At 42.8% G+C, this 14964-nt stretch overlaps 2 protein-coding genes across 7 annotated transcripts in view; one reads left to right on the forward strand and one right to left on the reverse strand.

The window, feature by feature from the left end:
• The window catches only part of Vezt (vezatin, adherens junctions transmembrane protein), an 85222-nt gene extending 76842 nt beyond the window's left edge, over nt 1–8380 (reverse strand). For 4 of the 5 annotated variants that reach the window (XR_005486572.2, XM_039078694.2, XM_017594734.3 and 1 more), the window contains exon 1: nt 8223–8380. Coding sequence is in view for 4 of the 5 variants with exons in the window: in XM_039078694.2 (XP_038934622.1) it covers nt 8223–8258 (36 nt within the window). In the remaining variant the exon portion in view is untranslated. The remainder of the gene's footprint in view (nt 1–8222) is intronic. The other variant, NM_001006984.1, reaches the window with a different exon arrangement.
• A 170-nt stretch (nt 8381–8550) lies between these two features.
• Fgd6 (FYVE, RhoGEF and PH domain containing 6) overlaps nt 8551–14964 on the forward strand; it is a 115299-nt gene continuing 108885 nt past the window's right edge. Inside the window, exon 1 of one of the 2 annotated variants that reach the window (NM_001137645.1) lies at nt 8551–8873. In NM_001137645.1, coding sequence (NP_001131117.1) covers nt 8858–8873 — 16 coding nt within the window. In that variant the 5' untranslated portion in view covers nt 8551–8857. The remainder of the gene's footprint in view (nt 8874–14964) is intronic. The other variant, XM_063264098.1, reaches the window with a different exon arrangement.

Here is a 14964-nt window from a genome sequence, read left to right on the forward strand (position 1 = left end):
TGGGCCTGAGGAGCTCTTGGTACTGTTTGGGGTCTGAGAAATCACAAAACCATGGGTAGCCCACATATGCTTTGAGTCTGGATTGGTTTTTCCTTGGAGACCCTACAATGATCTTAAAAGTTGAACATACTGTAGAACAGACTTATGGCCAGTGGTGGCTGAGTCAACACTGAGCTAGGCTTGTGGTGTCCTGGGAAAATCATTTCAACTTGTTGGCTGTGTATTCAACATGAGTGTATAGCTCGTTGCTTTTGAACACATTGGTGGTGCTGAAATGTGTTCTGGACAATAAATGAAACCTACAATTCAAAATATGAATAACGCCTTTGCCGAAAATCTTAGCTAACATTTTTATGGTATCCAAAGAGGAGATACTGTATTTAAAAAAAGCTCTCTGATCCAAAATTAAATATCTGTACAAGAGTAACTGGTCTGGAGGAGACAAAAGCCTAACCACTAGTCCTTTAGACTGCTTTAAAAGTCATAGTTATATGCCAACAGGCCATTGGTTAGAAGGTGATACTTCACAGAATCCTACAGACTGCAGATGCTGTGGGCCTATAACAGCTGGTCTCATAAAGGGATGACTCTTCTTTAAGGTTTGGCCTTTCCACTCTTTTGGATTTTTGCACAACTGCCTAGTGGTCACAGATTTCTCTGATGTTACTGTCTCCTATTCAAGTGAGTTTATTACTGCAGTTGAAATCATGGAGATTCATGGCTGTGCCACTGAAGCAACTGACAGGGCAATCTGTTGGGGTGATCCTCTTGTGCAGTGTATGAAGGTTGTCCTGGTATTATTTAAATGTTGATTCCTGAACAGCAGAGAGCCGGGTGCTGGCCAGGCTTTGGAAATGTTATTGTATGGATCATCACTTGCCTCAGTATTTCATAAATACAAACCCTCATCCCCTTCTGATTGGCTTAATAAAGAGTGACAACCAGTAGCCGAGAAGGTGAGGGAAGGCGGGACTTCCAGGCCGAGAAAGGAACTCTGGGGAAGAATCAGGCACAGGGATTTGCCAGTGTGGCAAGGAGATGGAAAGAATGGATGCTAGGACTGAATGAGAGGTGACAGGCCACAGGGCAGATGTGAACGAGGATTACTCCGGTTAGAGCTAGCTAGGAGGTAGCCATCTAAGGCCTAAGCTGTAATAATGACAGTAAGTCTCTGTGCCATTACTTGGGAGCTGGCAGGTCAGAGACAGTATGGCAACAATTATCATTCTAAACTAATTAGAGCATACAATGTTAATTTGTGCTGTTTCTCTTTATAGTTCTTTATTTTTAATTAATTAATTAATTAATTAATTAATATATTTGTTTATCTTTGTTTTTCTGTGTAGCCTTGGCTGTACCAGAACTTGCTCTGTAGACCAGACTGGCATCAAACTCAGAGCTCTGTCTGCCTCTGCCTCCCAAATAATGGGATTAAAGGTGTGCGCCACCACAGTTGGGCAATTTTTAATTCTTTAAAAATTGTAGGCTTTTTACACATTTAAAAAATTTTTGCTACTTTACAGAATAGTACAGATTCCTTATGTTTATTTGGATTATTTTCCCCAAGCTCCATGAGCTAAACCCCTGACTTCTGAAAATAACTTACAAGACTATAAATTGTCCCATGAGTACTGCTTTGGCTGTACTTCATAAATTATGAAGGAGGGTAGTTCGTCTTACAGTTTTGTGATTACCATCTTGATTTCTTCTTTAGCTCACAACTTACTTTAGTATTGGTAAGGGATGTGTGTCATGGGTGATTATTTTTCTCCATGTGTCTCTCAGACTTGTAATTCTAACCCTAACTGTTTTGATCTATATCAACCTGTATTCCTTTACCATTTCCATCCCATGTGGATTTAGTTAGTCGGAAAACCTACAGAGCAGTAGTTGACTGCATTCTTCTACCTAAAGTCACAACTCCTACAGGTATTTTCTTCTCTTTTAACTTGAATTTTGACTGTATTCCAGAAAATACTTTATTTCCTTAGCCCTTAGGTTTACGGGATATCATAACTTCCTGTCAAAGAAAGCCAATAACCGATTCTTTGAACAGTCTATGTGAAAAGCTGGAACTCTATAGACTACAAAAGAGAAGCCTGGTGGTGATGGTGTACTGGTGGAGGCAGAGGCAAGTGGATCCCTGTGAGTTCGAGGCCAGCCTGGTCTACAGAGTGAGTTCCAGGACAGCCAGGGCTACAGAGAAACCCTGTCTCAAAAATAAATAAATAGTAAAAATAAAATTACAAACTATATTTAGCTGATGAATTAAATAAACCAATAACTTTCTCTATATGATAAGCTGAAACTAATCTATGGGATATAAAAAGAAAAGGGCATAAATAAACACTGTACATAATACGTCCTGTATAGTCTAGTCTCATAAATGAGAGTAAAAACTAAGGAACTACTCCTAACAAGAAAGGCTTGCTGTTCATAGTAGTGTACACCTTTCATTGCAGCACTTGGAAGGGAAGCAGAGACAGGCAGAGTAAGTCTGTAAGTCTGGGGCCAGCCTGGGCCTACATGACAGCTTCTAGGCCAGCCAGGGGATCACAGTGAGCCCCTATCTCAAAAGAGACAGCTGGATGTGGTGATGCATACACGCGATCATGGCATGCAGCAGAGGCGGGATGAATACCATAAGTTCAAGTCAACCTGGGCTACACATTTAAACTCTGTCTCAAATAACAAAGGGGAAAAACATGTTAACCTTCATATAGGACAATTAGCTAGAAAACGTTAATAATGTCTGCTGAATGCCTATAATGTGGCAGGTCTAAGCAACAGTTCTAGTCAATCACGTAATATCCAGCACTACTCTCCATCGTACAGCTTATTATTTCGACAGGCTACGGAGAACTTGAAGCTGAGATAAGTGACTTGCTCAAAGTCACGCTAACGAATGAAGAGCTGAAAGAGAGCTTCCTGCTTCAGACTCTACGCTTGTCTATTGTAATACCTCACAAAGAAAAGTCAAAGTACAAAATCACCACTATAAAACACACAGGCTGATGGAATAGATTTGTTGAGATCTGGTCTTTTGCTAGATATTGCAATGCTAATACTGGCCCCCAAGCTCTGGTTACCTCAAGGGCGAGAGAATCCTCACGTACACCAAGTGATGGTATATGACCTTGCCCCTTAACTTAAAACTATTGGTTGGGTGAAGATGGCCTATTGCTGGGCAGAAAGAGGTTTTGGTTCCCAGGCTTGGGGTCTAAGACTAGAGGAGAGAAGAGAGAGAAAGTGGAGAAAGGGAGAAGATGCTATGGGGTAAGGGCTCATGAGAACTGGCCATGAGGGCTGGCCAGGTGGAGTAAAAGCAGTCCGGGTGGAACATGGCAAGTCATCTATCTCAGGGTCATTAGCAAGGAAGTAGACTAAGAACATAGAGGGTAGATATCTAGTATTTAAGACTTATTATAAATATAAAAGTTATGTGTTTTTTAATCTGGAACTTAATGATCCATACTGCCAACTGAAATTAAATATTTACCACAACATATATTCACTCTTCTTTTGGCCAACTTAGCTCTAGTTTCAAGGAAGAGATAACTCTCAATTTTTAAAATCAGTTTTAGGACACAAACAGAGATGGAAGGCCGACTGCTTTGAGAAGGCAATCAGAAGCTGGGAGTAGAAAATATGCTTACATGGATGAAGTTCTTGATTCAATACGAAGCAACGAAAACACAAGGCAGGAAATAAGTGCTTTGGATTAGAAGATTCAAGTTACAAAGGTGTCAGATTTCCCAAAAATAACGTATGGATTTAATGTGATCTCAGACAAAATCTCACGAGGTTTGTTAAAGGCTGAAAGCCTCAAGCTCATCATTTCTGAAGTCATATGGAACAGTGAGTCAAGAGCAGCCAAAGGCATAATCAGGAAGATCATATGACACGGGGAAAACACAGCAAGAACTTGCCCAGTGGTGACAGCACATGACTGTCATCCGCTTTGGAGACTGAGGCAGAAGGATCACCAGTGTTGAGGAAAGGAAAGTCTGGCTTACATAGTGATACTTTGCCTTTAGAAGGAAAGGGAGGGAAGGAGGGGGGAGGGGGAGAAGGGTGGGAGGGAGGGAGGAGGAAGGAGGAGGAAGAAGAGGAAGAAGAAGAGGAGGAGGAAGAGGAAGAGGAGGAGGAGGAAGAGGAGGAGGAAGAAGAGGAAGAAGAAGAAAAGGGAAGGAAGGAAGAAAGGAAAGAAAGAAGGAAAGAAAAAAAAGAAAGAAAGAAGAAAAGCCATGCTAGATGTAGTGGTGCCAGCATTCAGGAAGTATAGTTAGCATCTTTGTGAGTCTGAACTAGACTGGTCTACATAATGAGGCCTATCTCAATAAAATAAAGTGATACTCTGATTTAATAACAAAGGCGACATATTTTAATGGGGGGAAATGATGATACCAGGCCAACCAGATATGCATATGGGGGGAAAATGGTGGATCAATTACAAAGGGCCAAAGTTTTTAGAGAAAACATGTTTGTGATTTTAGGGTTATTTGAGTATTTCCTTGAAGCATTCTCCATACAAGAGAAAAAGATCAAGTGGATTTGAATGAACTGAGGAGATTCTGTTCTTTACAATAAGCTGTTAAAAATGCAGGAGCTGCCACTTAGATGGCTCAGTGGACAAAGGCATTTGCTGCCCAGTCTGAGGGCCTGCACTTGATTGCAGGGCCTCCATGGTAGAAATAGAGAATCGACTCTTGTAAATTGTCTTCTGACCTCCGTGTGTGCATGTGTGTGCATACATGTAATAAAAATTTATTTTTAAAAATGTGCAGAAGCCACATACATACACCCTAAGAGATGTTGGGCAGATATACAATTAAGGAATTGTACCTTGGTATGTTGTTTCTTTAATAGAAAGAGAGAGCTAATGGAAAGACTCACAGTGGTCATCTTAAGTTCCACACCAGAGATGCAGAAATGAAAACACACAAAAGGACCAATACACATCTCCCAGATGGATACCGAGACTGAAAGGGTGCTGGTCAGGTACCATGTAATGAGCTCTTACACGCTGCTGACAGGAGTTTCCATAACTGTTTTGGAATGATGCTTGGGGATATCTATGTAAGCCAAATACATCTCTTTTCGATAATTCAGTATTTTTGGTTCTATGTATTTACCCAACAAAAAATATGCTTACCCAAACCGCACATTGGCTCAGAGGTTAAGAGCACTGACTGCTCTTCCAGAGGTCACACAGTGGCTCATAACCATCGCTAATGAAATTTGATGCTCCCTTTCTGGTGTGTCTGAAGACAGTGACAGTGTACTCACATACATAACATAAATAAATAAATAATAATAAACCTATAGAAAGGTTCTTAATAACACTGCTTATAACAATTTCAAAGCAGATACTACTTAATGTACGTCCCTCAGAAGACCTGACTAAAAAGAGCCATGAGATATTGTATGAAAAATAAAATGCATAGGTAATCATATAAATAAACGTCACAAAACAGCAAGAAAAAAAAAAGAAAAAGAGCTGGACAGAGAAAGAGCGTGTAAGTCACACCTGGCAGTGTACAGACAGTAAGAACAGATGTCACTAATCTAGGTTAATCATTATAGTTCTGAGTAGTGGTTATCCTTGGGGTGGGGACTAGAAACTGACAAACAGCAGGAAGGAGGGGCAGAGTGTTAGTGATGTTCCACTTATCATTTGCACACCCATCAATGTGTACACTTTCAGTATGTGTACATGCCTTATGTATACTCTGGTGTGTGTGTGTGTGTGTGTGTGTGTGTGTGTGTGTGTGTGTGTGTGTGTGTGAATGACCACAAAAGCAGAAAGCTGGAAAAGTAAGTCTACACATATGACAGTAGCAAAGCAGTAGACGAGGGAGCAATTCGTGCAGAGGCTAGAGAGATGTTGAGAGCATCGACTGCTCTTCCAGAGGACACGATCAATTGCCAGCACCCACGTGTTGGCTCACAACTGCTTGTAACTCATAGGGGATCTCAGATGTCCTTCTAAGTCTCCAAGAGCACCAAGCATATGTGTGCACAGACATCCATGCAGGCAAAATATCCATGCACATAAAGTAATAAAACATAAAAGCAATGCGCTAACGAATAGAAAAGAAAACAGAAGGAGGATTCATGCAAAGCAACTTTTAAGAAGCTAGGCTAAGGGTGGAGAATACTTACTAAGCATGGGAAAGCCCTGGCTTCAATCCCTAGCACCAAGATTGTAAATAAGTAAATACATTTTGAATGGTTAATGAATCTATAAATGTAAATCTAAGCAATATAATGTTATTATGGTGGGACACGACGAGGTGCACCTGTAATCCAAGGTACTCAGGAGGTTAAAATGAGAGAGTTTGGAGTTCAAGACCAGCTTGGATTACACACTAAGATCCTTTCTATCTCCAAAAGGAAAGGGGGGTGGCAGAGTGGGGACAAGATTAATGACATTTAAATTTATGTAAAAATAGATACAAAACTCTGTGGTATATCTTTCATGCTAAACAAACAAAAACAAACACCCATGCAAACATAGTCACACATTTGAACAGAAGAAACTTCCAAGATTTTTTTTTTTTTTGGCTTTATCTATTGTAATAAAATGTTTCGTTTTGAGACAGGGTCTCTCATGTCTCACCCTAGTCTCCCTGAGTAGCTGATAACTTTGAAGTTCTTACGATGCTCCTACAACCAACCACCTTTTGGGTGCTGGAACTGCAGGCATGTGCACACCACCCTATCCATGGTTTATGTGGTGCTGTCTATTGAGCCAAGAGACTCGTGCATTCAAGCCAAGGACTCTATCAACTGAACTACATCCCCAGACCGATAAAACGCCGCAAACCAAAAAGAAACCAAAGAAAGCAGGGCTAAAAAGAAAAAAAAAAATCAGCCACCTACTTTTCTCTCCTCTTTATCCACCACATTCGATCTGTAGCCATTCCCTCAATTTCATATTAGAAATGACAGTCTAAGTCAGTATTCATTAATTTTCCCGATTCCCAAAGTGTATGCCTTTGTCCCCTCCATTCGACTCCTCACAACTAGACCCTTCATTAGAGCAAAGCAGCCATATTTCCCACCTCGATATCATAGCTACATTAAGTCATTTTGCATGGCAACTCTCCATACTCCAGCCCCTCAAACTGCACGTTCAATATGGTCACCCCGCCCCGATCTTTGCCATACATAAAATCCTTTTCCTGGAATATAGTCTCTCCGATCTATCTTTCTAATTTCATTCAGAGCTGAAGGGTTTGCCTAGGGTATCATTTGCTGGGTGTAGCTTTTTAAAGTGCTAAGAAGGGACAACGGGTTCCAAATTAAGCTTCCACGGGCAGCTTTTAGATATCTCAACACTTCACATTCTGTACTGTACCTCACTCTCCTATTGTACACCACGGGGGGGATTTCTTGTCTTTCTCTTGTGTGAATTTCCTGAAATCTAGTTGGCTGAGGGAAAGTAAGGCATGCACATTCAATGCATACACATAACATTCCAGGGTGTGGGTATTGACCTGTCTGATGGGGAAAATGGCATTAAAAACCACTTGACTTTATTCTTTAAATTCAAGATGGCAGAGACATCTTAAAATAGTCCAACACAAAAGCCTTCACATCCAGACCAGAGCTTCCATTCAGAACTGGCTACACTTAGCGCAATAGCAAGGACAAAAGAATGGAACCTAGGGGCTGAGACTCCAGAGCTCTCACCATTGACCACAGGTTTCACTTACAGACCTTAAACCCCACATAGAAAGGCACCTGCTGCCTGCCTGCATTCCAAAGGCCACGCCTTGATGATGATTATGATGATGATGATCAGAGGCGCTTCTGGATAACAGACCCGCAAACATCAAAGATAAAAAGGGAGGAGGTTAAGAAGTATAGCGAGTATCCAGCACGTTTCGGCCCCGCCCCAACGAGGCGCAGTCCAGGGCGGTGCAGCTATAAGGTAAGTAAGGATTGATCAGGGCTCCTGCCCAAGGCCGGTCAATTGCGCCGGATCTGGGAATTCTGGGCGAGCTAGAGGCAGAGGCCAGCTACGCCAGGATACCCTGGGCTATACCTGTCAGGAGGCTGCATCGTGTAGGCCCCGAAACAGCGGAGGATTGGTGACCCAGGCCCGCAGGCGCCAGTCACCCCTTCCCTCCGCTCTGAATCTCTTTGCCTCCACGCTCTTCCTTTACTCCTTCTGAAACAAAGACAGTCCACACTCCCCGCCATTTTCTCCTCACCTCAAAAACCACCTCTTCGTCAAACTCCGGTGTCATCCTTCTCCGCCATACCACCCGCCTCAGCACGATGGGAAATGAAGGCAGGAGGGCAGGCGGCACCCAGGCTTCGGCTCCTGCCCACCTCAGGGGCACCGAAAACTACAACTCCCGGCATGCGTCGCGACTCACGCCCCTTTCCGACCTGCTTATTGGAGTAGAGGGTGAGCGTGTAAGCTGGAGGGGCGGGAGCGGGCGGGTGTTTCAGAGCTCCTATTGGAGAGTGCTATGGCTTTTGTCTGCCTTTTACATCCCGCGACTACCAGGGGGCGCCCGGAGCGCGGATTTTCTTACTAGATGAGGAGGGGTGCGCGTCCGCGAAGTCGCGGCTAGCTCCTCTCGTGCGCGCGCCTGGCGGTCGTCCCGGAGCGCGGCGGAGCGGCGCTCGTGCACGTCCCCCTGTCGCTGGCCGCTAGCGCCCGGCTCCGCCAGAGGGTCGCGGGAGCCGGCGTCCGTCCTTTGTGAGGCGCTCAGGCGGTTCGGCTGGGGTGCGGGACGGAATGTGGGCACTGCGGGGACTTTTGTCTCCTGCTCAAACTCTGGGGAGCGTGGACTGAACTGGAGCCATGGATTGAGGGCGTGTGCTGCGCGGGGCAGTCATGACTTCTGCCGTGGGTAAGTGGCCGCGCTCGCGCAGGACTGGGGAGTCGCGGCGGGCGCCGGCGGGCTCGGGCTCCCGCTGCTTTCCCCATGGGTGGCCGGTGCGGGACTGGCGCCGGTCGTCCGCGCCTGCTGTGGGGTCCCCGGGATGCCCCCCCAACTCTTGAGCCCAGGTGATGGAACGGCGTCACGGAGCTTGCTCGGGTTCCGTGACTTAGGCGCTGTCGCCTGTGCGCGGTGTGGGAAGCGTGGAGTCCGGTGCGGAGGAGTCAGTTATTCTAAGCTAGGACAGTTTTCCAGCGAGTTGAAAGTAACTCCACCACTAGCCCGCGTTGCTTTCAAACCTAGTATTTATTGACTGAAACTCTTCGCGCTAGTAAGGAGGTTTAAACGGAGCTGTTCACGCCTTGGTGTTTTGAGCCCTATTACCTGAGTGTGAACTATTAGATGACCAAACAAAACAAAACCGAGCAACCTCCCTCTCCTGCACCTACTCCTCCCTAGTTTTTGCTCATCTTCACCCTTTCCTTCCCTTCCCTTCCCTTCCTTTCTTCCTTTCTTCCTTTCTTCCTTCCTTCCTTCCTTCCTTCTTTTCTTCTCCCCCGCCCCCCAACCCCTCACCCATTTGTACCTGGACAGTGTAAACAAAGCCCTATTTTCAGTCGGTCTCCTTTCCACTCACCCAAATGACAAAAGCCTCTCCTTACCTTTGTGTGAATTTAAGCATTTCGTGTCGTTGTGTTGCGACCTTCTTCAGGAACAATTTTTATTTTCCAAATTTAAGTGTCCAAGGGTCAGTCTCTTTGTAAGAACACAGCACATTTTCAGAACCAGGATTTTAATAAGGTATGGAATATTTTTAAAAGCATCTTTAACACAACTGAAGAAACTTTGATGAGAGATTTTGTGGTAAAAGAGCTTAAAGTTTCACTTCAGTTAGGTCTAGAATTAGCACTTAAGTATCAGGTTAAATTTTCTTTGCTTTCTTTGGCAATTGTTTAAAATTCCTGCAACTTGAAAACTGTCAAGAGAGCACTCACACTAAATGTTCTCTGATTTGTATTTCTAAAGCTTTGGAGGAGTCACGCTACTAGGCAAAATCCGGATTACATCAAACAGGCAAGAAATTAGTAGCCATAAGAAAGCCAGAGGTTGATGTAGCTCTTTTCTCTTTGAAGTTACGTGTAATTTATTCACGTGATCATTGTGCTCTGGGTTAGTTACAAACCTTTCTCTTAGTTTTCGGATGCGTTCCACTTAAACAACAGATCGTTTTTTCAGCTCAAGTTTCTGGGCCCTCATCATCTTTTTTACATTACTGAATTAATATTATTGATTTAAAATAAAAACTTAAAATTAATAATTAAAATTTCTATTATTCAGCCTGGATGTTTACGATTGTTTTCTTCGAATTAATCTAGAAGGCAGCTAGCTATTTTTATACTTATCAACTTTATAATTAAGGAAATCCACAGCATTTTTGTGGTATTTAAAAGAGAGACACTTCCTGTGTCTAGCTGAGTTAGTTGATTTTTTTTTTTTTTTTAAAGAATGGCTTACTGAGAACCATTAACTACTTTTTTGCTCACCGATTTAATGAGATTTACTGTAAGTTTTTCTTACACCTAGGGGATATGGGAGAGGACTGACGTTTTTCTTTCCAGCCCATTTTGATAATGTTATACATACATTGTCCTTGTAAGGCCTGTGTGTGTGTGTGTGTGTGTGTGTGTGTGTGTGTGTGTGTGTGTGTGTGTTAATGAAATTTATTAAAGCTTCGGGGAAAGTTACTATTGGAGCAGAGTGTTAGTTTCAGCCTGTTCCAGTGTAGTTGGGAAGATTGGCCTACTTTAAGATTAGGGGGTTGTTGTCCAACATTTAAGTGGTGTGTGTCCTGAAGGAAAGCTTGCTTTGGTTTTGTTTGTTTGTATACAGTTGTTGAAGAGTGAGCTCACAGATGAGATTTTGGGAAGTATTCTAAGTAGTACATGAGAAGAAGAGAGATGATTAAGAGTATCTATCCATCGTAGTGCATCGATACATTTCACTATTTCATTCATGCCTGTGCATTTTTGTTTGGGGCCTGGAGGAAAAGCCAAGAGAGTGAGTGTACTCGTGAGCCAGGGCCACCTGTGCGTAACAGATGACAAGTCTGTTTATAACAGTGAGACGGTGCTGGCCCTTTCTACCTTAGCTTTCCCTGTGGCCAGCCAGCCAGCTGTGTAAATAAGAGATCTGCAGCATGACTCTAAGGAAGCATTGGGATCTGGTGGTTAATGTAATGCCAAGATCCAGAGGTGCACGATTCATCTCCAGACACTGTGTACCGGTTTCAAGTTTCGAACATCGGAGTGGATCATAATATAAGGTCTCATTGGTGGTGTTCTGAGCCACACTGCTTTCAAAAGAGAGCATTAAAAAAATAATGAGGGCTGGTGAGATGGCTCAGTGGTTACCCTCTTCCTGTCAGCCCTGCTGACCTGAGACCCACACGATGAAAGGAGAGAACCAAGTCTTACATGTTGTCATCTAACCCATGTATGCTATGGAGTACATACCTCCCCACACACAGATAATATATAATTGAAAAAAATAGTAATGAAGCTGACATAGTACTGTAACCCATGTAATCCCAGAACTAAAGAGGGCAAGCCAGGAAGACTGTAGTTCAGGGATATCCAGGGCTACACTGCAAAACCTTTCTCTGAAAACTGAAAATGAAGAACTAATGGTAAGGAAGGGTTTCGTATATTGCTGTACCAGTGACTTGGCACACATTCGTTCCTATTAGTCATTAAGGAATTACACAATGATCCTATTGAAGTTCATCCTGCTCCCTTTTCATTTTTTAAAGAGAGATTTATCTGTAAGCTGTGTATGTATATATGTGTGTAGTGGGTAAGGGTTTGGGAGTGTGTGAGCACAGGTGCCGGCAGAGTTCAAAGAGGTTGTTGGATTCCCCAGAACTGGAGTTAGAGTCAGTTGTAACCCTTCCCAAGTCTCTCCAACCCCCAATCCCTACCCTGGCCACATAGGTGCTGGGAACTGAACTCAGCTCTTCTATAGGAGCAGTATATGTATTGTACTCTTGACCTCTAGGCCATCTCTTCAGCCTTCAGAACACCATTTGATGTTAAGTTGCCTATGGAAGTTAAAAAATCAAAGAACTTCTCTGTCACTGGGGTGTTAAATGGTGGCAAGTGTCTAGTCTCAGGCCCATGTTCTCAGCGCTGGGGACGCAGTAGCGATTAAGACCATGGATAAGCTTGATTCTGAGTTATGGATTCTTGCACTTGAATACACAGGGAACTCACAGTAGTAAGTCCAAGTTCATAGTTGTTCAATGACTATGTATACATACATTAAAGGCTTTAGAACAGTCGTTCTTAACCTCTGGGTCACAGCCCCTTTGGGTTCTTGAATATGAGATATTTACATCAGGATTCATAACAGTAGAAATTACAATTATGAAGTGGCAACAAAATATTTTTATGGTTAAGGGTCACCACTGCATGAGGAACTGTGTTAAAGAGTTACAGTATTAGGGGGGTTGGGAAAACCTGCTTTAGATGCTGTGCTGTGTTTACTGGGAGTCAGCATTGACTCATATGCAGTTAACTTACTTAGAAACAGGAATTTCTCTCTTGAGATGGCTCAGTGGTTAAGAGCACTGACTGCTCTTCCAGAGGTCCTGAGTTCAATTCCCAGCAACCACATGGTGGCTCACAACCGTCTGTAATAGGATCTGATGCCCTGTTCTGGTGTGTCTGAAGACAGCTACAGTGTACTTCTATAATAAATAAATAAATCTTAAAAAAAATCAGACTCAAAGGAAGGACTGGAATTGGTACTAGAGATTAATTATGGTTTAGGGAGGGTGAGGCAGTAGGTTTAGAGTTGTGGAAGGAAGGGTTAAAATTGGTACTAGAGAGTAATAAAATGCTTTAGGGAGGCTGGGCTGGAGGAGATCAGCATGGGGATACATGGCAGCACAATAGCAACAAAATAAATGGTAATCAAATGTTTTCAAGGAAAAGCAAAATGAATTGATCAAAAGAACTTGAACTTTCTGACTAGGCATCAAGATCAGAAAATAAAAGATTACTCAGATGAAATCTTTCCTCCCCCTCTCTCCCTTTGTTTGCTTGTTTGTCTGTTTTTCTGTGTAGCCTTTGGCCATCCTGAAACTTGCTCTGTATGGTAGGCTGACCTCAGACTCAGAGATCTGCCTGCCTCTGCCTCCTGAGTGCTGGGATTAAAGGCATGAGCCATTACTGCCTGCTAAAATGTCTCTTTTTAAAAAAATCTTTAAAACTTGATATTATTAGGGTGTGTGTGCGTGCGCGTGCGCGCACATGTGTGTTTTGTATAGTGTGCTTGTGTGTGTGTTTTGTATAGTGTGTTTGTGTGTGTATGCATGTGTGTTTTTGTATAGTGTGTTTGTATGTGTGTATGTGTTTTGTATAGTGTGTTTGGGTGTGTGTGTGGACACATGAAGATTAGAGAACAGCTTGGTGGAGACAATTTTCCTCCCACCTTTACACGCGTTCCGGGAATTGAACTTAGATTGCCAGGTTTGTGTAGCAAATACCATTATTTGGTGAGCCATTTGGCTGGTCAGAGTTTCTTTTTAACGGTAAAATAGGCTCTTTTGGGGATGGGGGAATCTTACTGTATAGGCCAGGCTAGCCTCAAACTCACAACAATCCTCCTGTCTCAGCCTCCAGAGTGCCGAGTACTGGGTGACAGGCATGCACCACTAATGCCATCTTAACTGTTTATAAGCGTATGTTTCAGAAATGTTAAGAGCATTGTAGTAGCTGCTCTCTGGAACTCATAGCAAATAAACAAACAAACAAACACCCTCGTATTTTTAATTCTTTGAAAGAATCCCAGAAGTAGGCCATTTTAAGAATGACAGAAATAACAACAGCGTGACAGTCTGTCAGTTTTTATTGCATAAGAAGGGGGACTTGGACAAGTCCTCAGGCATTCATACTTTCCCTGAAGATTTGACTTGATGGATGGGGAATTTAATTTAATATACTATTTCTGCAAGCTTTATCACTAGGCTCCTGCCAGAACCCACAAGAACCAATCCTCAGGCTAACAACGTATGTATCAGACAGCTAACTGAAAACTGCCTGCTTTGGGAATTCGTATTATTTTGGAATTCACTGCCTTCCTTACAATAACCTTATACCTGGGACTTGAGTTTTAGAAGGGGTCTGTTGTAAAATCTGGTCTGTGCATATCCTCAAATGCCAGAATTTGAGAAATTTCTCTTTGCTTAGGAAAAGGAAGTAGAGTACCCTGCTTTTTTTCCTTCTTACTCAATTCCATGTAATATTTTTTCCAAGGGTTATGACTAATTTCCCTTGTTGAAAATAAAATCAACACCAAATGAAATATCAAAGCCTCAGTGTGTGCAAGTAAATGAAGCAACATTGTCAGACAGTCCTGTGCATCCTATATTTTGAGATTGTTTTATAAAGGTTTTTTTTTTTAAGTATTAGATCCGTTGAAGAAGTACAAGATAATTTAAGAAGCATAAGATAAAATGTGTTTGAACTCAAGTCCCCTCTGCGGAGCAAGTTCTAAAGAGATTTAAGAGAAATATAGTCTCTGTATCATTTTTATATTTATTAGGGTTTTTAAAACAGTCTTATTTTTGTTTCATTTGTGTACATGTGTGTCTGTCTGAATATATGTTCAGATGTGAGCTTGGTTGCCTATGGAGGGCAGAAGAGGGCATCACATCCCTCTGAGCTGGAGTTATAAGTTGTGATCTTCTTGCTGTGGCTGCAGGAATTGAACTCTGCCCCTTCTGGTAGAACTTAAAGCACTCTTAGTCACAGAGCCATCTCTCTAACTCCCTTATCAGGGTCCTATTGTCAAGTTCATGTAGACTAAGAGCCAGCCTACACAAATACAGCATCGTTCCCTAGGTGCGGTGATGAGGGAGAGTTGCTACACTGGAACTGGTGGTCATCCTTAATGCTGGGCTAGCTGGTGCAGGCTGTAATGCCAACACTCAGAACACTGAAGCAGAAGGGATATGAGGCTGAGACCAGCCTAGCTTACATAATGAGACCCTTGCTCAGAG

The sequence above is a fragment of the Rattus norvegicus genome, chromosome 7, assembly GCF_036323735.1.
Source record: "Rattus norvegicus strain BN/NHsdMcwi chromosome 7, GRCr8, whole genome shotgun sequence".
Lineage (NCBI taxonomy): Eukaryota > Metazoa > Chordata > Mammalia > Rodentia > Muridae > Rattus > Rattus norvegicus.